The sequence below is a fragment of the Pomacea canaliculata genome, linkage group LG13 (genome assembly GCF_003073045.1).
Source record: "Pomacea canaliculata isolate SZHN2017 linkage group LG13, ASM307304v1, whole genome shotgun sequence".
Taxonomy (NCBI): Eukaryota; Metazoa; Mollusca; class Gastropoda; order Architaenioglossa; family Ampullariidae; genus Pomacea; species Pomacea canaliculata.
Genome location: NC_037602.1, coordinates 4,257,932 through 4,282,661, shown reverse-complemented (window position 1 = coordinate 4,282,661; position 24,730 = coordinate 4,257,932). Strand labels below are relative to the sequence as shown.

The 24,730-nt window shown below is 41.4% G+C and overlaps 2 protein-coding genes across 3 annotated transcripts; one reads left to right on the top strand and one right to left on the bottom strand.

The window, feature by feature from the left end:
* Positions 1 to 409: 409 nt before the first annotated feature.
* LOC112554576 (regulator of G-protein signaling 9-binding protein-like) lies at positions 410 to 19,966 on the top strand. Of its 2 annotated transcripts, none has more exons than XM_025222411.1 (9): positions 410 to 1,114; positions 2,085 to 2,200; positions 6,076 to 6,921; positions 10,922 to 11,088; positions 11,420 to 11,550; positions 13,506 to 13,665; positions 14,713 to 14,801; positions 16,135 to 16,196; positions 16,496 to 19,966. In XM_025222411.1, the coding sequence occupies exons 3-9, from the start codon at positions 6,862 to 6,864 to the stop codon at positions 16,616 to 16,618; spliced, it is 792 nt and encodes a 263-aa protein (XP_025078196.1). In that variant the 5' UTR covers positions 410 to 1,114; positions 2,085 to 2,200; positions 6,076 to 6,861; the 3' UTR covers positions 16,619 to 19,966. The 2 variants fall into 2 exon arrangements, with proteins under 2 accessions (XP_025078196.1, XP_025078197.1); XM_025222412.1 differs by having other exon boundaries at positions 410 to 1,217.
* Positions 19,967 to 20,830: 864 nt separating this feature from the next.
* LOC112554056 (calcium and integrin-binding family member 3-like) lies at positions 20,831 to 24,271 on the bottom strand. Its single transcript, XM_025221638.1, is given in 8 exon segments — positions 20,831 to 21,365; positions 21,553 to 21,641; positions 22,417 to 22,523; positions 22,941 to 23,088; positions 23,311 to 23,408; positions 23,411 to 23,443; positions 23,446 to 23,461; positions 24,096 to 24,271. Coding segments are annotated over 8 exon segments (564 nt in total). The 5' UTR covers positions 24,147 to 24,271; the 3' UTR covers positions 20,831 to 21,343.
* Positions 24,272 to 24,730: the final 459 nt, after the last annotated feature.

Below are 24,730 nucleotides of genomic sequence, written 5' to 3'. Positions count from 1 at the left end.
ACCCCCCAAAAAAAAATTGTCTTGGGCGGCTTGGCACCGAGCGCTTCCACAGTCTTGCACGGCTCGTGAGGGCGAGACTAGAACTCTCGTCGATCCTCCACCATCCACCATCCAGGTCCTGATCTGTTGTGAAACCTTATTTGCTTCCAAATAACTGCACGGAACACGCAGGCGTCTAAGACAAACCGCTTCAACTGCCGGGTCCGTTTCTCTCCATAAGATGTGAGGGCGGGGAGTAAACCCTAAAATGTCAGCTGCTTTCCTCTGAGGGGGATGAGGGAGGGGGATCGGCGCGCGTGTCATCTCCCCGCCACTGCCCTTGTGACAATCGATGTGCAGCAGCAGCACCAGCAGCAGCAGCAGCGGCAGCGGCAACGTCGGCGGTGGTTCGTCGGGTAGGACGCTTGCGCGTGCAGCGGGCGGGCAGGCCGATTGACGGGGCGGTCTGGCCTGGCCTCCTCAAAGTGGGAGGAGAAGGGAAGGGGAAAGGGGATGGGGAGGGAGTAACTCTGAGAGATGACTATGTCCAAAGCGCGTACGCTCTCTCACGGATGCACGCACGCATACTCATAGCTTTGCTGTTTCACGGCAGGGATTCATTATTCAGACGAGCCGATGTTTCTGTGTGTGTCTGGATATATATCGGAGACCAGATCCATTCTTCCGTGCAGCCAGTGAAACTTCCTTTTGTAATTTCAACCCACCCAGCATCCCACCACCCATCTCGACCACTCCTGGATTCACCCCCTCCCCAACCTCATCCCTACCCACAGTTGGTGCAGAAGACGAACTTGTGAGCAGGAGTGTAAAGGATGGGTGGGGTTGTTGGGGGTCGGGGAGGAGAGGAAGGTTTGGCAGAGGGAATCTTCGAAGCCCAAAACTGGGGGTTTCGTTACAGAGGACGGAAACGAGGCACTGACTGATTTTGCAGCGTGTGCCCTCTAGTCTCGCTTGCGAAGACCAGGGTGGGAAGAGTTCTGGGCAAAGGCAGGACAAGCAGTCCTTGGCAGCGCACCAAGGACATTCCACATCACGAGGCCGGAGTGACAGGGTCTGGACAGGATTTAGTGCCTTAGTCGCTACCATGACGCCGGCCAGCGCTGCAGCTTGGAAAGTAAGAAAGATAAGGAGGGTGTGATTGTTCTAAAGACTGGCTTTTTCTTCATCTGGCTCTTGTCTTCGATTCTTCGTCTGTCTGCCGGGATCAGCGTTTGTACGTATGTACTCGCTTGTATGTACCAATCTCTGTATGTCTTTGTGTTTCTGCTGCCAGAGACAGAAACATTGAGAGCTGGCAGTCTGGCATGGCAGGAGGAGACAGACAAGTGACCAGACTGAATGTGTGTCTGCAATCGCTCTTTGCCTCTGAGTGAGTGTGTGAGGCAGGAGGGAGAAAGAGAAAGACCGCAAGACAAGTAGAGAAGTCTTTTCATTGTCATGTATGCCAGAACGTAAGAGAATAAGAGGGAACGGAGGTAGAAATCTGTGTAAGAGAAAAGAAGGCTGAGAAAGGCAAGACATGTGATTTAGCAGTACTATTGAACATGTCTGTCACAGTAGAAACTGCAGATACTTTGGTTATAGGTTATATGCATGAGTCCTAGAAACATTTTGCATATTTTGACGATTTGCTGACACAAAATAGTTGTAAAAACCTTTTAAGCTTGTTGTAATACATTTAGAGATGGCTGCTCTCGATGAATTTTCAATAGTATGAGAATGGTAATTCTTTTGCCGATGCAACATTTTTTTGTTTGTTTTGAAGTCACCTGGCATATAAATTTATTATCATCCAATCATTAATTAGTACTTTTAGGTAAGTCAATGATCATGTTTAAATTTCATTCTCTTCTAACCGAAAACACATGTTCCTGTCTACACCTGTATGTGAATTCGCTGAGATTGCCTGATGATTCTTCTTTCTGCATAACTTTCTCCATGTGTATAGGTGTGTGTGTCTGTGTGTTTGTGGGTGTTAGTGTCTGTGTGTTTATATGTGTGTGTGTTCATGCAAACTAGACAAATATATTTGCTCTTGACCTATATTAGGTTCTGTGTTGTATATCTCTCTGACCTGTCTACAGGACCTGTTTACATCAGCTCAGCCTGACGATGATAACATCAGCTGCTGACACAACGTCCATCACCGACACCCGGCAAAGCGCACTGCACCTCGTCACCAACCACCCGTTGTTTTTAGGTCAGTCGATACAATCGTTGTGTACACAACTCCACTGCCTGTCAGAGCGTGTCTGAACGCAAGCTTGTGAGTGAACAACCCAAACCTGAATCTGTCATTCTTTGAGATAGGAATCGGAGTCGGAACACTTTACATCTTTAAAACCAATCACCAGCCAAAAACAAAATAAATAAATAAAAAGTAAGGAGGTGGAAAGCCGGGTAGGGGGGTAAAGGGAAGGTCGTAATCATCGTTGAAACGATTCTTTGAACACTTTAAGTGGCAATCATTTTATCTTCACCGGGGCGAATTGATCAGGTCTCTTTTGTCATTCACTGTCCCAGATCGAAAGTGGGCTTCTATGGCGGCCCTGCACTCAAAATGCCTTGCAGTTGCTAGAGGGGAAAAAAAAGAGTTTGCTAATTCGCTTCCTCTCGTCAGGAGAGAAAGAAGGGGGCGACTTTGTTGTGGCGGGTAGGGCACGAGTCTGCAGGTTAGCACCGGGCATGGCGGAGCCTGGCACTCGTAACTGTCGGAACATGTCGGAACTAAATAGAAATCAGCGACAGAGGACTGGCGATGTTACAGGTGTTAGCCCGCCATCCACAGAGATGTTGTAGGAAGGTGGAGGGCAACGACTTCCACAGATGCTAATGATGCTGATAGGTAAGAGATGCCAGTGACTCACATCAACAGTTTTACCTGTCGGGATTCAACTGTGTGCATCCTGTAGCTGCAGACCAAGCTTTAGTTCTTTCTCTCTTTCTTTAGTTCTTTCTTTCTTTCTTTTTCTGATCGAATTTATTCTTTCCTTTCCTTCCCTTCATTCCTTTCTTTCTTATTCCAGTTTGTTTCTCCAAAGAACAAGAATAGAAAACATCAATTCTTTGCACTTTTGGTGCTGAGAAAAATAAAGAATTAACTGATAATCTGTTCCGTAAGTAAACCACGTGTAGAGTGCGAGCCAAAAATAGCATTAAGAACCTTACGTATTGACATCTTGAGACAAGCTTCTTTTTTTTAAAAAAAATCAAAGAGAGATGGATTGGAAACGCTCCACCTACAGACCTGAGCAGAAGTAACTCCTTGTGACCTCGTCTTTCATTCGTTTAGTTAACACCGCTTTGCACTGACTTCATTTTATGGCCTGCTTATAGCGGAACCAATCTGTGGACAACAAGAAATAAATTTATCGAATCGACAAATGAATAATGCATAGCAAAGACATCCGGGAATGGCTTTTTAGCAGGAACATAGTAAACCGCGAAAATAAAAAGTACATCGGATTCCGAAAGCAAGCTGGAGCCATGGTGGCATGGAGACCATCGTAAGCTTGACTGGAAGGTTGTACAGGATGGCGTGGGGAGGACAGGAGAGAGAACTGCTTTGTGAAGTCTAAGACCTTCTACACTGGAACCTCAGTATCAGAAAATCTGCCGGTAAACAATTATTTTTGTAACGGGAGTCAGATTTCAATTTTTTTAAGAACTCCTACCTAGTTTAAGTCCGAACCATCTTTTTCCCATTAATAACATTTACACACTTTCTAAACATCTACCTATCTTCGGAAAAAAAGGTCAACATAATAAGGGTAAACAACAATTACTTTATATATATTCACTGAATAAAATCAAAGTTTATGTGATTACAAGATATGCAAAACCGGAAAATTGGCACCGAAGGCAGGTGCGTTGGTAGTGTTCTTTTTTTTTTAATATGAGTTCTTGGTTAATGTTTATTCAGATATAACATTTTATAGTTTATTTTCAAACCCTCATTTTGTGGTGCAAGTGAGCAGGGGAAGGGTATTAAAACTTCTATTTCTTGAAGCAAAAGTTCATATGCCGGGGTTCTGATACCAAGGTTCGACTGTGCTGACTGTGGAAGCTCTGGCATCTGTGTCTGTGCACTTTCTGAAATTACTGGCTTGACCTCAAAATCCATGCAACCCCTCCTTGGTTACCGTGGTAGCCTTCATCCACAACCTGGTGGCTATGTACTTGCTTTGTGTTACTGATCAAAATGAGACCTCTCTGGTCACGACCGAGTTATTGTGCTTTTTTTTTTAAGAGATTGGGAATACTAAGAGGAATATTCAGATATTTTACGGTTAAAATCTTATAGTTTTATAGGAGCTGAGTGTATCCGATGAAGCGAGCTACTAGTATTCATCACCTCATTATCATTGTCTCAATACTTTGTGGTCTTGTAGTACGGATTATTTCTAGCATGGACAGGAAACCTTTCCTGTGGGTACTCAAAGCTTGCAAGAGGTGAAGGTCCTGAGGTCAATCAGACTCGAGGGCAAGGGCGCACGTTTTGCTTTATGGTTCCGGATGATGACCAAGTCTTGTCCTCAGTCATGATCATCGATGACATGGACTGTGTTCCTGCACTGCTGTGCTCCTCCTATCGGCTTTTTTTCTGAATTCTGAAATTTTCTGACTTGTCCTTCGCTTGAATTCTTAATGAAGGAGGCCAATACTATGTATTGCAGTCCCTACGCCAGACGTCAATTCCAGGGACAAGTTTCTTTTTTCCTCGAAATTTTTTCTTTATAAATATGCAAAACAAAACCTTCTTAATAAATATCAGCATGAAAAAAATCTGGTGTCCGAATTTAACCACTTGTTCTCCTGTTGATCTTGCTGTGGCCCTATTGATCTCCCCTTAGGCGCGTCTGAATAAGGGAAAAAGGCGACTGAGAATCCTGGAAACTTCTGGATTTTTGTTTTTAAGAAAAGTGCTAACCATGCGCTATAAAACTTTAACCCTGGTTTACTGGAGAAGGTACGTCCTGATCACAGATTAAACTAGAAGAATTGTATTATGATTCGTTGATCGTGGAAATACTATAGTATCTGCTAATAATAATAATAATTGCTTTATAGTGCCAAATGGGCAACCTCATGACACTTTACAAAAAATAATTAATTAAGGATACAGATGCTCCTTTCATCTGTTCCAGAGATTAAGAGTTACCCTGTGGCTAGCTGGGTGGATGGCAGTGTGTGTGTGTGTGTGGATGCTGGTAAGAGGGCGAGTGGACGAATGGCGGAGTGACAAAAGAAGAAATTTCTAGTAGTGGACTTCCATCCCGTAACACCTCATGAAAATGAGCAACAAGACATGTTATTCATTTTTTTAATGTGTTATGAAAATATAAAAATCAGAGATTAATAACCCGTATCCGTCATTTTATACCGGGTATCCTTATAGTGCGTTCCCTGAAGACTCTGACAAGCCAATTTCTGGATGCGTCATTCACGGGTGTAGGTTGTCAAGGCGACAGCCAGGGTTCACCTAGAAGCATGGGTTCACTGGGCAAATGGCTCTTACTTTATAAGCGCTGTGTTTTCAAACTGTTTTGTGAAGTCTTGGTGTTTTGGTATGTATGAGAGAGAAAGAAAGACTGGGAGAGAACTACCAGCTGAGGTTTAGGTAAGTCAAACCTTCCATCAATCTAATTTTCATTTGAAACGCATTTTGTACCAAGCTAAACCTTTCATTCTTGTTTTATTATGGTTGATCAAGCGCACTTTAATTTTATGTAAGCTGAGACATGATCTGCTAATTTAATGAAAAGCGTGTGCTAGTTTCTTTACCTACCCATGCGCTTCTGATGGTTCTAGACTGAGATGAACCCGAGGGTTTATCGACATCTGCACGCAGCAGCTGCACCGACTGCTCCCGGTCCACATCCCGCAGTTTACCGTTTGCACATTTCTTTGTTTCTGCTTTGCTTACACTGGATTATCTATTTTCCTTGCTTGTCAGAGCGTGTTTGACACGAAAACACATATAAAGAAGCATAAACACAAAATGATAGACGCAATAAAGATCGACAATAGACAAAGATACGATCTTCCTTTTTAATTTTTCTTCTTTTTTGGCAGATTCATGAGAGAAAAAAAGTCTTCTGAAGTATTCTGGGAAAATTCTTTCAAGTCACGACTGCAGGAGATTGTGTTTCTCATCAGTAAAGATATGAAGTTGATGTAACCAGTGTCACTATGACAACGACAGTTTGCATCTGTAAAGCTTCTGCACGTGCTTAGACGTGAGCCTGAAATCTCGAGCTAACGTGAAGGCTCGGGAGTTTGCAGGGAAGACATGTCTGCAGGAACTGAAGACTAAATGAAAATATTAAATTATCTGCAGGCTTCCTCTGACACCTCCAAAAAAGAGGAAACTGTGCTTCCCACCTCCTTCATGTGCAAACAGAATGTAAAACTTCACGGACGAAAGAGAAAGCACGTGAAATTGCGCTGACGTGAGGTTCACACGCCAACCAGTTTATGTTCCAGAGAATAGGAATGCAAAAGCACGTGGACCAGAGAGCGGAAAACATGATTACTGACATCTTCAGGGAGAATTACAAGAACAGCACAGCGTGCAACGTGGAGCGCAGGCGAGAGCATCATGCCGAGTGACGAGAAAGAGAAAAACACCTTTGGAGGGTCTTGCTTCGCGGAGTTGGCGGATGTTGTAAGGTCGTGACGAAACCGAGGCTCGATGTGCAGCCACGCCAACGGCGTCAGGCCGGCGACCTTGAACCTCAGTACGGAGATGCATCCGGGGAGTGATGGGGATTCTGGTGGAGGCAGCGCTTCCAGCGGCGAGAGTCTGCCGCATGATGGAGTTGTCCCCATGGTGAGACGGAACTGAAAACGGCGCTAAAAATGCGTTCCAGTTCAGTGGACCCTTGGACTGACAGTCAACCGATACAAGAATGCACAAAGGTAATTGATCGTTGATTTTATTTTGTCAGTTTCTCCTGAATTTGTGGTGGTGATGATGGATGACGATGACGACGATGATGACGACGATGACGATGATGATGATGATGATCTGACAACACATACCTTTGCTTAGATATTCAGACCACAGACAAGCATGTCCTATCGAGAGAATTCCATCCAACTTCCATCGGTCCTCGGATGTTGAGTTCCTGCAGGACCAACAGACTGAGGTTTTCCTGAGTTGTTTCGACCGTGCGACTTTTGAATGCAAAAGTAGGCGAAGAACTGTAGATCATAGGCAAGACCACGATGATCTCATTGGTGGATCGGATATGAATGTGTTGTTGTATTGTCGTTTGTTGCTGTCTTCCATGGAGAGCTGCTTCTCATTGCCCTCTGACCTAACATACACTCCCGCATCATATCGCTGCATTGATGACAACAACGGTGTGGTTGGCCACGTGGTGGCTGTTGATGGTTGTTAAGAAACATGATAATTAAGAAGGTGATAGTATTTTGAAGCAATAGTTGACAATTTCTATCATCGATTCCAGTGTGTACATAGAAAGTACACGTTCCATAACTGCAGCTATACTCTCAGTGTAAGCTTGTCGCGACTTAAGCTTACCGATCACAATTCTATGTAGAAATCGGCCTTTTTTATTCTCACATGAAGACTTTCCAATGGTATATTATTACAAATGGATCTGGTATACCAAAATGGCGCTTAATGACATCAACACTTTCAAACTCCCCCGTCATGCTGAGGTCCCTCCATCCTGTCAACGCACTGGAAGCTAGGGTTGCTATGGTCAAGCCACCTCGTGGACAAGAAACTGGAAGTGGTTGAGGTTCAACGTGTCAAAGGCAGCCATCTTTTTTCCCAGGCATTAATCGATAAATCACATGCCGATTGGCTGCTGGCTGGACGGAGAGACTTTTCCAGACGCCGGCCCCTCGCATGCTTTGACCTCGCAACCTTGCTCTCACATGTCGGTCACACTAGCCACACAGCTTCCCAATCTTGCCTCATCTTTATTTTATATCAACATTTGTTAAGGTTTACATAATATATTGATTATGTTCACATAATATATAGATAATATTTTGAAATATTTTTTATTCTGTTGATGCGTGATATGATTCTCATAGTCAGACAGGGACCATGCATTATAATCTGTAATTCAATTTATTTTTAGATAAAATGGAATTAATGTTGAAGTTCTATGGAATGTAATTATCCTTATTAAGGTTTGTGCACTCACCTGCAAAGGTACTTACATAGGTAAATACAGATAGAAGCCATTGTCTATCTCACAATCTCTATCTCTCTATCTCTCTATCTCTATATCTCTATATTTCTCTCTATATCTCACTCACTCACTCACTCACTCACTCACTCACTCACTCACTCACTCACTCACTCACTCACTCACTCACTCACTCACTCACTCACTCACTCACTCACTCACTCACTCACTCACTCAGGTAGCATCAAAGTAGCTTCATTTCCAATACCAAACATGAACGGGTAAATATGCTGAGCGGAGGTGGCAGCCCGTTACGGCGGAGGGAATTGATCATTTTTTAGATCACCCGAGCGCAAGCAAACAGACTTCGTTTGCTCACCATTTTTTTCTCTTTTTTTCCCAAAGCACTACCTCGGTGATAAACGATTAGACAAAAGACAGAGAGTAGTGAAAGTAATGTGTAGATGTGTTGCCCGGTGTTCGCAAGTGTTCAGCAAATGTTTGAGGAAAGGACTTTTCTGTCAAAGTAAAATACTAATATGACAAAAATGAGAAAAAAGGGATGTATTTTTTTGAAAAAAAGAGGAAGATACAAAGACAGTTTGAGAGAACTCTCTTAGGAGAGAGGATTACAGGTGGCTAATTTAATAATTATTATTGCTTACTGTGGCCTTCGAATATTTGATTTGATTGCAAATTTTGTGCAGAATCGTTGTGTAAAACTTTCACAAAGTCGCATGGTTGACGATGTGCACAGTTAAAGACCAAGTGGGAAGCAAATAATTATTTCATGATTGGGTAAATCTTAGTGTAAGATACTATTTCATAAACTTGAATAAATACCTTTTTTTTGTTTGTTTACGGAGATAAAGGCCTACAAATATCCTCATGCACCGAAAGATGTCAAACTCGTGACTTATTGTTTGTATACAGACATACCTAATTAACACTGATAATGGCTTTCACAATTTCACCTGTGAGGATGTACAATCCTGATGTTTTTGAGGTTGCTGACCTCTTTCTGTGGTTGTTGAAGAGAGTGCATAATGAAATCAAAAGTGGGATAGTCACTCAGAATTGAGGAAATAGTATTTTACTAACTCAGTGATTAGAAAGAAAGGTTTGCTACACTTATAACTGAACACATATAATCCAACATTTTACATAAAGGTCATGTACAAAATTAGTAATATATAAAATAAAACACAGTCACAACACAGGTGTCGCTAGTACCGTGTCATTTCCGATAAAGGTTTTTCAGCCACCGATCGACGACACGCAATTTTGTAGTCGTTGGTACCTACATTCTTTAACTCTAAAAAAGAGAAAATTTGTGCTTCATGACTCAAGAGTCAGGCACCGATCTGAAAAGAGGCTAGAAAAGCAGACACAGTAGAATAGCTTCAAGAGAAACAAAGAGATGGGAAAGAAATGTAGGAAAAGTGGGAAGGTGGGAAAAGGAGTAGACTATCCGCTACTGAATAATAAAGAATAGTGAAGCATGATGAAGTATAGCAGTAACCTCAGGCCATGATTTAAAATAAATAAAGTTCGTCCTATGACCTTTACTGAGGAGAAAGGTGTAGGAGCCCTGACTTATCCCGGGCTCAGCCATTGTCAGACCGAGGCTCATCTCTTCTCCATCGCTGCCTAACCTTCATCAGGGAGTCAGTACCCACTCCACAAACAGGTCATCTAGAGGAAAATACCCCATGAACCGGCTTCACTGCGCATCTTAGAGTTCAGATAGTGTTGCCTCAACCACCAGACTACCCGGCTACCCCTGATCTTTATAAAATATAGTTAGCTTGGTATTGTGTTGTCTGGTTGTGTTGCTCTTGACATAACAACACCACAATAGTGAAAGGAAATATTTATGCCAGCGACGACTAATAACATGAAGGCAAAGTTTCATCCAGACAAAATTGAGAAGAGGATCTCAAATCGTATGGAAATCCGTAGAACAAAGTGACAGTGACTACGACCGTGACGACCAAGTGTCGGATTGGCTTCCTGTTTGTCGGATGTGTTCTCTTCCAAAACAAACCGGACAGGAGCGACGCATTGTTTGTAAGCAAACGACAACAAAAGGCAAGCGGCTTACAGCCAATCAGCTGCCTGTCTCCGTGAGATAAGAGGATTGCGATTCTTCTCTTCCTTCGCGTGCATGAGCAAGCACGCGCGGAGCAGTAGCAAGAATTAAGTCACTCTTGTGAGAAGATCGACCCATCAGAAGTTCTGTCACGTTTAGATTGTCATCCGACACCAGTCTCGTGTCAGAGAGTGTGAGATGGACAAACCTGCGATTCTAACCATCTTTTGCAGCACACATTTCAGTTAATGTATTCCTTGTCCTTACTCATTGTCATTGTCATTGTCATTGTCAAAGAGAATAGGGCCAGCGGACCTCGGTTTTGGACAGTCCCCCCTCAGATGGACCCTACCACGCACACATATAACATATAAATATTTGTACCTATCCTTATTCTTTGCTCCGATCTGAGATTAGGTCTGGCTGCCATCTTACCGATCTTTTCTATCTTCGACATCTTATTACTTCACCTTCTAATCAATTCCTTCTATGGTCTGTCCAATCAAAACCTCCGAGAGTAATCCATACAAACTTGGGGTCAATCAGATTATCTGGCTGTCCAACCTACTCTAATTTGCCAGCTGCCCATCTCAGTTCAGTGCAACATCACCTTGTGGGTCCTCCAGAGAGACAAAATGTAATAAAATTTTTTTTCCAGCTGGCTTATGCGCTGAGCAAAGAGATAGCTTTGTTCTGCAACCTGTCCATGGGTCTGGGAGGCGTCTCCGACTCCGACCGTCTGCGGGACGAACTGCGCCAGAGTCGAGACCGAGCATGCGCTTTGGCGCACGAAAACAAAATTATCTTACTTCCGTTGTTGAAAAGGTAAAACTTGTATTTAATAAATGTATATAATATGAGGTTATCTGTTTATAAAGGTATTTATACATAGATATTAACGCACAATAGTATGTAAGCATATCATTCACACAGGTGCGCGCGCACGTACGTACTCACCCACGCTGTACAAACCACGAATTTGATACGTACATCTTTTTGTCGTCCTTTTTAGATAACCACCTCTATCTTGCTGTCTGGGCAATAGTCTTCTTCTTTTCTTTTTTTTCTTCTCTCGTATCTATTCTCGTCCAAAGATATAAAATGTCCATTTAATCGAAACTGTTCTTCGTCTTTCCTTCCTTTTGAATGACATCAGCACCAGAAAAAGCAGCGACACTCGAGGGGAGTTGGAGCGGCTTTACCGTCTTTACTCAGCCTGTCTGGAGTTCTTCGAGATACAACTACTGAAAGTGCGGTCTCTGCTGGCTCTCTTTCCCCTGCACACAGGTTTGTTGGCAAATCGTCTTTTCCGGCAACATCTTCTCCTTCACATTAAATCGTGAGACTGCCTCACACAAAGATAGCGGGAAAGCAATATTTTTTTATAGAAATCTGAATATTCGTAAAGCATTTCAGAAATTCTAGTTCCAGTGTTGATTAAGAAATGATTTTGAGGTGTTAGGGGGTTGTAGGTGTTGGGTATAGTGGGAACTAAAGCTCTCTTTCTTTTACTGCATCGATTGAGAAACTGGTTCTGTCAATTATCCTTCTTCCTTGGCTGTTTGAATATATTTTTGCGTATTTTCTTTCGTTATTTTTTTTTCCGTTGTGGCTTAAAACGAATATTTTGGGTAAACATTAATGATTTTGCATGGCACTTTTCAGCTTATTGCTCTGATTTTTATGCTGTATGCATCCATGGATCACACAATTCATTTTTCATCCTCGTCCTCATTGCATCTTCTGTCTACAGATCATAACAGATTCGTTATTTACTGGAATGCATTTATACTGTATTGCGTGTAATAAACTTGCCATAACGTATTTATTCCTTTGCTGGAAATTTACCATAAAACTGCCTGGTTTTGTAAATGGCATTTACGACTGCTTTTGTATTCTTTCATCCTGAAGAAATGCTCCTGTTCCTCCTAGAAGTGTTTTCCGTTGTTAAGGTTTTCTTTATAATAAAGTTTCCTTTTGCGCAGCCAGTCAGTTTTTGGTTCATGGACACTTTTTTTCTTAAATTATTTGTTTCCGTTTCACCTGGATTTGCTAGTACTAGCGCTGTTGACACGTTTAATAATATCGGAATAATATTTTCAGAGGATCTCACAAAACATTGTGTATAAAGACAATCGTGACAGATAATCCACTGTATAGTTCCATGCATGAACTCTAATAACAGCATTATTGGTATATGGGGTATATAACTAACAATAATGGGAAAACAATAACAGGAGATTTATACATATTGCAGAATAGGACAACAGCACTGTACATTATAGTTTAGTCCGCATATTGGAACAGCTTCAGATTGTTTCTGTTGCCAGAGTCGTCAATCCTCATCGTCTTACTCATCATCTAGCATTGAATTAAAGTATAAATACACTTGGAAAGGTCGCGTGGACTAAAAATCCATCTCGCTAACGATGTTTGGAGCAGAGAGACTGCAGCGTGTGTTTAAGCCAGGCTCCAGGTCCGCCATCCTGAGAACCAGGGAAACTGCCGCAGACATACTTAAGCGCAAAAGTGCGCCCAGTAATCCACACCCAATGATCCCCATCATCACCGACAAACCCGATCGTCCTCCCAATCGAACGACGTCAGCGACATCGCACGGAAACAAAGCAAAGACCAGCGAGGCAGGACAACAGAAGACCGATCTGAAGAGCAGAAGATACCTCACGAACGAGGAACGGCCTTTTCGTCTTAGCGAGGTCTTAGCCATTGTTCTCTTATCAAGAGGATGTTTGCACTGAAAATGGGATTATGGGATTGGCTCTGTAATGTGTTCCGATATGTGATATCTTTGAGGTATCTCAATTGTAGTGTCCAGCTATTATACTGACATTTCTATAGGCAGTCCTGATTACAACCAAAGAAGACAGGAAGATGGAAGGAAGAGGACATCATGAAGCAGCCTGATGCCTCAAAGATACAAGTGCACGGCAGTTATAAACAGAAATGTATGTCTTTTAATTGATGTATTAAAGACCCTGCCGAGAGTAAAATATGTTCAGATGATCTCTTCAGAGTTAAACTTAAAAATTCGAGTATGAAACCAGTTTAAATAGCAGCCACCTTCGCCCTCACCCTCATCCTCACCCTCATCCGCGCCCTCATCCTCACCCTTATCCTCATCTTCATCATCAGCAGCAACAGCAACAGCATTGTCGTCGTCATCGTCATCGTCATCATAACAATGGAGACTTTCATTCATTATGGTCTGGTGAACTTTTCAGAAACTTGCCTCTTCATCAATACTGGCATCGCGGACCCTCTCAGCATCCTGTCTCGAGCCACTACCTGTGCATCGAAGGACTCGCCTTTCAGGAGGCGGCGGTCCTCGGACGATCAGAAGTTCGTAACCAAGGAGAAGGACGAACTGGAGCGAATAAAGAAGTATAGTCACACTGCAGTTCACACTTCCTTCTTCAAGACAAAATCTCCTCACAATTTGTCCTTAGGAAGTTGTGAATGAAGGAATGTATGTGTGGGCGTGTGTGTGTGTGCACGTATGTATATATTTATGTCTCTGTGTGTGTATATATTTATATGTGTGTGTGTGTGAGAGAGAGAGAGAGAGAGAGAGAGAGAGAATAATAGAAAGGGCAAGAAGCGGAAAAAACGAGTTGTTAAACATGCTTCCTTATTTTTGTATTTCTACTTACCTGTCTTTCTCTCATAGACTATGGGAAATACGTTTTTTCATGCTTTTGTTTATCATACATTCCATATATCAATGTTATTACTGTTTACTGTCATCTCGTCGATTAGCTGATGAGATTTTTGGAAGAATTGCATCGTTCGAGATAGATAAAAAAAAAAAAAATCAGAGAAACACTTTTCCTCTAGCTATCGAGATTTTCAATAACTTGATTGGTTCCTTGTTCTGCAAATTAACTGAATCTTATTTCTCTGATCTTTCTCATCCACACCTTCCTTTCTTCTTCTAATGCCTTCCATCTCTCGGTCGCTTACAATTAGAGTAGTTAACATCGCAGCACCCTCTACTTTCTCTCTCTCTACACACTTCTATCTACAAGTACATAACCCGTATTATTTGTTCTCCTTGACATGTCCACCTCGTTCTTCGTGTTTAGTTCTGGAAAGCTCCATTGACGAACTGATAATAAGGCTGGCTAATTCAGGCAAAAACTTTATCAGGAAGCTAACGAATGTCATCTAACACATGTGAACCTTCGCCAGCACTTTATGACCCCTAGAGGAGTATTTTATGATAAACATAAGTTGGATGTTTAAAGAAAGTTTTAGAAATAATAAATAGTTTGAAGCTGCGTGCACTTTACTGAAAGTTTATTTGTCATGTCATCCTCCCCTCCCCCATCACATCCATAACAAATACCACTATCTCAGGACACATTTTTTAGCATGTATGGGCAAGGTATAGGCTCAGGGATGTAGCTGTGGTTGTTGCGTGTGTCTCAGGGAAGCCGCCAACATCCAGGAGATCCTGTACAATGTCAGCAGCACGGTGGACATCCCTCCATGGGAGATCATCGAGACAACGAAGCAAAGTGAGGAGATCACGTGACTATGTTTGGATGGATGGTTACAGCTGGCTGAGCTTAGTTCATCCTGATATTTCCTTATATCAAAATAAATAACATTTGTTCATGGGCTAAACACCTTTCTTCAAACAAACCCAAGCATCATGTGCAATAAGAGATTAAAAAAAAAAAATACTCACCACAGGGATGTGCATGAACACGCTTGCGTTGTCAAGGATACAGAGACCATTGGGGTGTTGCGTGTCCCTGGATACCCGGTTTGATCTCTTTCTGTACATGATGGTTGTGGAATTGATCTCCATAACGGATAGCGAGTTTGGGGTATGGGTGAGTATTCTTTGGAGCTGTGGGAAGTGGCATCATGTCCTGAGTTCAACACAGTGATCTGGGGAAAAAAATATGAAGTAAGGTCAAGTTTAAACATCGTTTCGTAGACTATCGAAAAAAAAAACCTCAGAAAAATAAGCAGCAGTGTAGAAGAGAAAAAAAACCATTGTGCCAATTAACATCTTAAAAAAATCAGTCGATGTGAACGACACCTAAAATTTTAACAGCAACATTACACAGGCATGTCTTTTGACCGGCAGTTTCTTAAACTGATTTTCATTCCCTTGCTCTCGCTTGCCAGCAAAACCAGAAAGAAAAAATCCAAATGAGTTCAACTCCAAGCTTAACTTTTTGTGCTGGCCCACAATAACACTTATTTTCACTTCCGAAAGCCACTAGCAGCCTGGCATTATCTCAGCGCTGGCTCTGGCACCGTCATTCTCAGATAATGGGAAAATCTCGGGTGGGAAAGCGTTTCCTGAATTGCTGGTTCCCAGTAGCAGGCTGACTTCTATTGATTTCAGCCCAGCCTGCGCCCCACACCCCGTCATGGACCCCTACAAGAATAAGTAATAAAAAAATATAAACAAATTAGTTTCTTGGAGGAGAGCTGTGCTTCGTGCTGTGATGCGCTCTCACGTGTAGACCTTCAGACACGATCAAACCCATGTCGCCTGCTTCCGTCTCACCACACCGAGTAGGTGTCGAGATGTCTATTAGAGGAAAACGTAGATGACGAGTCTGTGTAGCAATCGATGTACATACATCAATGGTCCCACCCCAGTGTGTGACAGGCAGAGAGGGTAGTGTGTGTGGGTGAGAGTGTGTGTGTGTGTTCATTTACTTTACTTGTCTGTGTGACTTCGCATGCATATTGTGTGTATGTGTGTGTATGTGAGTGTGTGTGTGTGTGTGTGTTTTAACTTACTTTGTGTTTACTTATCTGTGTGACTGTGTGTATGTTGATTGCGTCTATGCGTGTGCGTGTGTGTGTGTTTAAATTGATCACAAGATGGAAGAAGCCGAAGCACCTCTCCTGATCCCAGTGCCGGTCGCCAGAAGGAGCCTCTGCACGTGAGTTTTGTAAACATTTTCATCATTTTTCCATTGTCATCAGCGCAGACAGGCTTCATGCATATCCAGTATCACATTTATAACCGCTCCTTCTCTCCCTCTCTCACACACACACAAATACAAATCCCCATTAAGGAGAACTTTCATGACAATCCATCCCCTCACTCTAGTTATTGCCCAACTATCTACCTTGTAAAGTAATGCTTTCTAATATGTTGTCTGAAAAATTATATACTACTGTTTTTGTTGTGGTGCCAGTAATTCTATAAAATCCATGTTGACCTCCGACTTTTTTGCAGGTCCCCTCAAGTCCTCTTCGACGACGACGGGTGCTGCTGGTTATTTTGTTGACGCTGACCGTGCTGGCCCTCCTGGCCATTGCCATTGCAGTTCCGATGGCAATGTCAAAAGAGAATGGATGACATGAGTTTGAAGCTCATTTTTTCCATCTCTTTCCGCAAACTATCTACTCGAGCGCGCGCAAGCGTTCAAAGTAAACACAAATCATTGCCACAGGCCTGGTCGATGGGTATGTGAAAAAGATAAACTTTTTTTCTCTCTCCTGACCTACTACTGGAGGAGCTACAGTGGATTGTAAGTGAGAAAGATGCTGTGTGCTGCTCTGTAACCATAAAGACATTTGGCAGATGTTTATCATTGATAAACCTGCATCAGAGTTAGGTACGGTGAACACACTCTTAGTCAGCTTCATGTTATGTTTAATAAATAACCGATACTGGCTACTTCTTACCTGTGACTGACTGGGACTAGAAGCAATATTCCCTCACGATATCAACTACCAGTTCGAAAATTTTGTGTAAATGTTTTGAACAAACACACACAAAAGCTTTTTGTCCTTCTGAGGCAGTTTTGCCCAAATCTCAGTTGTAGAGTATCGGCACCACCTTATCTTGGGAAAAATGTCCAAGTGCCAGTTGCAAGCAATATTACCTGTGCCATTAAATCAGTCGTCAGCTTTTTTGTTGCTCCCAGGTATAACAGTGCGGAAAGGTGCTGGAAGGATAAGGATACTAATTTTTTTTTTAATATACACGAGGTGTCGCATAGGAATCGGCGCAAACGAAAGCAAGATCATTTCTCCAGATGCTGGCCTTGCATTTCTAATGCCACTTGAACCTTGTGTATTCTACCTCACACGCAGGAATGGCGCATACCTAATCCATTAATGACATGGATTCTTTTCTGAGATGCGAATGTGGGACCTTTGACTTTGACAGAAAAAAAAAGATCTTTGGGGTGTTCTCATCGTTTGAGATAATTATGCAAGTTGTGTCTTTGCCAAACTGTATCCTTCAGATTACTCTCAAATATCATTACAAACAATAACTGTTTAAAGACATTTGATTTTTGTCAATGCGGGGTTCTGTGTACCTAGTTTTGCTGCCAGTGCTGAGGTTGAAGGTAAGTTCAAGGCTGGTCAAATGTTGCTGCAAGGTCAGCATCAGCACTTTGCTGGCAAACGGCTACATGACGTCAGCACTTGGGGAGATTGCCTCCCTGGAATTCTCATTAACGGGTTCGTGGCTTTCTTGAAGATGATGCAAGGCATGCAGACGACTCATTGGAATTCTACTTTTATGTTTCTCGGCGTCACGCACCAGCGACAAGCATCCATCACAACCCAGTTGCATCTGATGGACCGACTGATTAATTAACATGTTTTATTGCAGTTGTGCTTCACGAATTGCCAGAAAAAGTCGGCACTTTTTTTGGATCGCTAATTCTTTTGAAATATGCACCGGAAGTGTGTGATGTCAAGCGAATATCCAGGTGTCTGGGGAAGGATGAGGGAAGAGCGGAAAGAGCGATTGGGAAGATAAAAAAAAAAAAGGAATTTCTGGGAGAGTCCGGACCCTGGCTGCCGGTACATACACTTTCTCTGCCTTACGTAATGTTGATCAATATCCTGACGGGTTCAGCGAGATGGGATGCTGAGATTTCTACCCCGAGCTTTCATGATTAGCTCTCCGGGTCGATTCTTAGCCAGTCTTCATATCGACAAGCCATTTTCAACATCGACAGACCACGCAATAAATATTATCAGCAGCATAATAGTTGCAGGAGATGCTGGCTGGGTGGGTCTTGGAACGACGAGGGCAGACCACGAAGGGAGAGTAACGATGCCAAACGTTCATTCAGACTTCTGCGTTGTAAGTACAAGAGTTCGAAAAATATTCGAGGTTCCATAGCTTGACAAAGTGTTTCAGTTTTCATTACATCAAGTTTGCAACGGTTTGTCAGTTTGTGATTGTCAGGATGGTTTGGAAACTGATACTGTAACCACTGCTGTTCATGTCTTTATGTATGCTATAGAACAGCTATTCTGTGTTAAGGAGAGGTGTTCATAGACACACCTGAGGTTACTGGTGTCATCGCATCATCTAGCAGACGGCCATAAAGATTTTATATCATCCATTCTCTGCCTTTTCTCCTCTGCCAGTCATTATCGCTCGGTTTTCAGCGATGTTATTTTTCTGTAGGACCTTGTACTAGACAATTCTTATTGTTAGTTTCCAGACTTTGTCTTCACCTATGTCAGTCTTCTCTGCTTATCAGAATCTTTAGACAAATGAATGCAAAAATGCTTAAAATTTCTGGTATTAGTATTTAACTGACAGGATGCGCGATACTGCTGTTACCATGGCAACTGCAGTTTTTCGCATTCCTTGTCTCTTCATCCTCGCTCCTCTGTATCAAGTGTGTATATTTGTGATTTAACGAGGAAGCTATTTCTAAGCATTGGCGTGGTTAGTTTTGCAGAGCCTGTAATCTTTCTACATCGTGCTGCAGGATACCTGTTAGAAAACGAACTTCAATTTTTTTATGATACGAAATGAAGCACACTCGGTGCACTTAATGTATAAAGGTATGGATTTAAAATGAAAAAAAAAATTGCTCGTAATTCTGTCATTCCAGAACATCTGTGAACTTACCGAACAGGTTCTCAATTCTGGTCTCGGGTGCGTTTGAATCGATGGGCTGGGGTCATGACCTCAGAAATACCCTCCCTCCTGCTTCAGAAACCAGACTCGACATGACCGTGGTTGCTAACCATCGAAAATATCATAAAAATAAAGTTTAAGTCAAGTCAGATGTAAATTCCGAATAAAATGCCTCATTAAGTGGCTCCATTTTACAGTCTGACAGAGTTTTTAATGTTCTCCAAGACCCACAAGAAGCTGAGAAGTTGGAGAGTATCTCTGAGACAAACACCCGTTTATTCAAGTTCATGCTTTTAACATACTGGATATTTTTACCTGAGATTTTGAGATTCACCTCTCTCGTTTTTTCTGATGACTGAAAGGAGCTATAAGCTTGATGAATCTTTCCCATGAGCATGGTGTTTGAGCTTATTCATGTTAGATTATTTTTCTGACCAAGTTCTGACAAGAACTATTTGCTAAGTAGTCGTTCATGGACTGCACTCTTTCCATTCTATATTCACCTCTTTTTTAGCTCCATCTTGATTTTTGTCTACAAACAATATTGTCATTGTTCGTCATTTAATGACAAATTAGACAAATGGCTTCTTTGTACATTGGCAGAAACAAGACTTGGGGATGCACGAACTTTTGTATGTTACATATTGAGAAGTTACTGAGAATTTGCGATCGAAGTATTACGAGTAAAGTGTCTTGTACAAAAAAACTTTGGACTGCATTTTACTAGATAAATCACATACCTATGACTTCTACCACATATTTTTATGTATGCTTTCAAACATGCAAATAAATTCATCTAGAATTATACTTGACTCCTCTGTTCAGTTTTTCAGCCACATTGCAAATGACCAGTGTGAAATACTTCTCAGGTTTTCTCATAAAAATGTGCCGTGATGTACTCTTAGTTGATGGTTCAGAGTGAGACTCCAACAGCATTCTCATGTAAATGCTGTAGACATGACAATTTAATTTTTTTTTTTCTGAAGCACTTCTCGAGTGATGTACCACTTCATAAAGTTATGGCCCTTTACATGAAAATTAATGAGCGGCTAGAATTTGTTTCTTTGCCTCAACCTGCCACTGTTAGTTCCTTTTCTCACCAGCAACTAAGATCATTTACTTGATAGAGGTAACCCCTGACCTAAACATGGAGTCGACTGTCCCTGTGCGTGAGGAGTGGTCAGTTGTGTCTAATCTGAAGAACAAAAATATTTGCCAGTTTTTTCTTCACCAGTCAACAAATCTTGAAGCCTGTTAACACAGAGTTCTGGGAAGAAACTGATGGCCAGCCCTGTAAACAAATGCTACAAGCAGAGAAAGAACAGCTTGCCCGACACGAGATACGAACCCAGGTGCAACGCGGAGCTAAATAGAAGCTTGCGAAGTAAATGTACATAATTATTCTCACGTTAGTTCTTTTCATTGGCAAGAACTTTGTCGAAAGGCAAAAATAATTAATGCCAAAATTAATCAGAACTCATTTTATTTCTGAACAATGTGTATTGGTTAATATACATCATGATTGTAAATACTTTGTCACATTTGAAAATAACGCAAGGTAACATTTGAACATTTTAAAGGTTTACAGTGACAAAATTATCACATATCTCTTTTTACAAACATTTAGTGAATACATGTAAGTCAACAACTTGTAATATTAACTACAAGCTGTGTCGTGAAAATTACAATCCTGCAAAATTACAATTAGAATGCTGCTAGAGAAAACTGTGGCGGTGTGAGAAAAAGCATCACATCCACAAAAAATAAATGGTGATGATCATGATTAGGAATTAATATCATTGCCTTGAATATGGACTTCAACACAGACATATATCAACTCGTTGTACGTGGCTCAATATCACTTTCTGAGTAATGTCAAGAGACAGGGAACTGATGAGAATTACAGAGGTTTAAGTACTTTATGGGGTTGGTCTAGTGTCTGCTTGCTTGTATGTATGCATGCGCGCGCAAACGAGTATATGTAGATGCATGCGTGTGTCAGTGTGAGTATTAGAGGTCCTTGAGTTTTAATTTTGTTAATGAAGGTTCAAAACATTTCGAGAGTTTGAGTATTGGCGGTGGGATACTGAGTTTGATACACGGACATCTCTCCCAGTGAAGGAGAGTTGTTCCTCTTGGGTAGCTTGCAGCGGTCGTCTCCCTTCTATATCCTCCACGAGCAGCTTATATCCTGATGTGGAAAGTGCTGAAACAAAAGTCGAGTAAATATTGTAAGAGAAATTACAAATCACCCCTCAGTTCTCCACCCAAATGTGTACTACTACAACTTGTTCGTAGAACTCTTTACAAAAAAGTTTGGGAAAGTGTTTGCACTTAAAGGCAACATTTCTGGTAATTTTTTTTATTCTGTTTGGGAAAAATACTAGAATTACTTCAGAAAATCTGGAGCCCTGGAGATCACGTGTTCAAATTCGATGTACGACAACATGCCATCGTCGTCCAGGTCCGCCTCTTCCAACACCTTGTCAATCGTACAACAGATCATCACTTTCGTCATCTAGTCTTGTCATCATCAGAATTACATAATAATTTTGCATTTAAAATAATGTTATTGAAGATAAGGACAATAAAGAATTAAAGTTTGCATTTCATACCAACAGCAGCACATGCTGGTATTGTCTGAGTCACTCCTATGTAACTTCGTCTAATTTTGCTTTTATGCATTATTATCTAGCCATGCATGAATGACAATTCAATTATGTACAATTATGTAGGGTTTATATATTTGTGCATTATTATCTAGAGACCAGTGGACCGGAATCGTGATTATGAGTTGTTTATAAGATGAGAATGAGTGTTAGCTTGAAGGAAATAACTGTTTATTTTGGTTTTGTAAAAAGGAGTATTATTGAATAATATTAGGCCATTAATTCTGCGTTAACAGAGATGTCTCGTGAGAGCTGAGTGAATTTGAGAATCACAGAACTTGCCAGTGAACAAAGTATATATCGGTGCTTCGTCCACGATTATTATCCATGTCTTACTGATAAGTACAATTGATGTTTTGTAAAATCTAGATGTAGAGGCATGTGAACATCTTGCCACACGAGTTGCGACTATTCACAAACACTAGTCGTTAATTTGATACAGATAAAAAGATCATTATGTTTCCTCAGTCTTCCGACTGAGTGAAAAAATAGCCTTGTAGTGGTTACCTTCCCTATCCCGATGTTCTACAAGAAGATACAAAGAAAAGATACTAAAAAGATCATTCATTTGTTAAGTTTCAAACTTACCTTATCGATGACAAATTGGACTTCTTCTTCATCAAGACCATCTTTAGTGAGTTTAAGCAATGTAGCCTTAAGGTCAGCCTTGTTCAAATAACCATCTTCATCCCAGTCTTTAAGGAAGATGCAAGTACAAAAATTGAAGTTGGAAAATGTAATCTTTATTACAAAATCAAGCAGAAGTAGGAAATTCTCATTTTTTGCATGAATACATCAGTTAAAGTTACAAGATATCAAATGTAAGCTAGTTTATGAACATGAGTCTGTTGCTCGTTTTTCTATCATGGAAAACAACAACTGAATATAACATGTCTCACTTTCAAAAACAACCGAACTTATCAATCTGTACTATTAGGTCGATCTAATCGGGAAATATCGAAGGTTATCTGTTAAAACTACACCCATACGTCCTCAATCTTTACTCCGAAACAGGTTGCGGACATTATCAAAGTTTTATCATATCAGGTGCAACAATGTTATGACCAGGTTTGCTTAGTGTTATGTTTGGTGATGACGAGGGCTTTACTTACCATATATCTTGAAAGCGTAGACTGCTTTAATGTCTCGAGGAGCCGCCTCGCTGAAAACACTGAACATGTCCAGAAATTCCTCAAATGTCATGTGTCCATGGTCTCCTTCGGTGAATACTTTGCAGATCTGCTGTCTGAATGGATTCTCCTTGAAAAATGTAAACAAGAAGATAAATATTAATACGAGATTAGTTTCCTCCCGGAAAGTATTTCTGCTAGTCTCTCTTTTTTAGCGACTCTTTCCTTACAACAAAACCTCGAGTGTTGTTCTGTTACAAACCTACCGAATCACAACCCAACAACACGATGCTTAACACTCATTCTTATGTAGCTTATTCAAAACATTTTTTAATGAGGAATAATGTATCACCTTGAGTTCCGGCATATTTTCCACCAGAGTGACTGGGATTCGAACCGTGTGACCCTCTTTGCCAGACATGTCGTATGGCACAACATCAGGAGCCAGGCCTGGTAGCGGCCGAACACTCGGAGAATCTCTTGCCCGTGAAGAAAGTGCAGTCCTGTTCCAGAAATGACGACAGACATTATCTCAATTATCAACATTGTCTTCAATAAAGGAGGCGTATAGAAAGCGACCTAACGGCTGTCGTTTTCTTTGTCTCACTCACTCGTTCATATATATATTTTTTTTCAGTCTACCACTGATAGCGTTCAGCACCTATACGAGTGTTTTTCTAATCTTCTTTTTATCACTTTTGTTAACATTTATACAACTCTACTCAGACGACGTGGGGTTAAAATAAAGATTACGTGATATTATCTTTTCATTCTGATATTTTAATATTTTATTCTGATGTATTTTTATGTTCTGAAATTACACTACAACACTGTACTTTGAAAGGGTAGGAAGACTAACAGTGCGTGAGACCTGCAAAGTGTTTCTCACACTAGGCAATGTACCAGCAGATCCATGACAACAGTTTGTTGATAATAGTATTCACAGCTTTAAACATCAATAAATATAATGTAAATAACAGGTAATAGTCTACATGCTGGGAAAGTGTAGCACAGTTTTAGTGATCCTGACTATCCTCATCATATACATCATTAAGTTGGCAGGAACGTTCTCTAGGTAAGCCATTGCGCACTCACACCAAGATACATTAAAATAGATCGTCCATGTAAGTATATTACCTCATAAGCTTCTAGTTGTTCCTCTGTGAAGGTAGACACTTTGTTTCCCATGGTTCATTTTTGGGGAAGGCAAACTGCCTGAAACGTGAAATCAAAATTCAAGTCGGGAGTGTAGTCCGCCATGACACCCGTTACAGGCATCGGGTCGACGAGGCACATTAGGGGTAGATCGATGCCTGCAGACCTGCTCGAACAATATGACCCCTAGACCGTCATTGTTCCGTGTGTTGTACATTGTAGTGCTGCTACTTAAAATCGAGCAAGCTCTCCATATCTGAAACATTTTTTGTTAACATCACAGCAAATATTGGCTAGTAGCGTTTACCGGAGGTATAAAGCTGCTGGTTGCTATTCATTCATTCAAAGCTCCATCTTTGTCGAGCTGGTCAAGACATGACTATATCGGTCGATAAGATCCAAGGCTGCGTACCGCTGTGGTTGGCGATATCGCAGGTGCAATTTCACCTGTCCTGTGTACACCTGAGAGCGCATGCGTCACAGCATCCATTATCACAGGCTCACAGTTTACTTCAGAGATGTGTTGGGGAGAGAAATGTTTACACATCACACAAATGCAGGAACGTTAACAAATGTTTTCCATTTATTACCCCCCAAAAAAAAAAAGAAATGTTGGA

What these genes read in the sequence shown, in the direction of transcription:
- LOC112554576 (XM_025222411.1), top strand. Translation starts at nt 6,862, where the DNA reads ATGCGTTCCAGTTCAGTGGACCCTTGGACTGACAGTCAACCGATACAA. An exon ending in TCTCTTTCCCCTGCACACAG is followed by an intron (nt 11,551 to 13,505) that starts GTTTGTTGGCAA and finishes TGAACTTTTCAG; the next exon opens with AAACTTGCCTCTTCATCAAT. An exon ending in GCCAGAAGGAGCCTCTGCAC is followed by an intron (nt 16,197 to 16,495) that starts GTGAGTTTTGTA and finishes ACTTTTTTGCAG; the next exon opens with GTCCCCTCAAGTCCTCTTCG.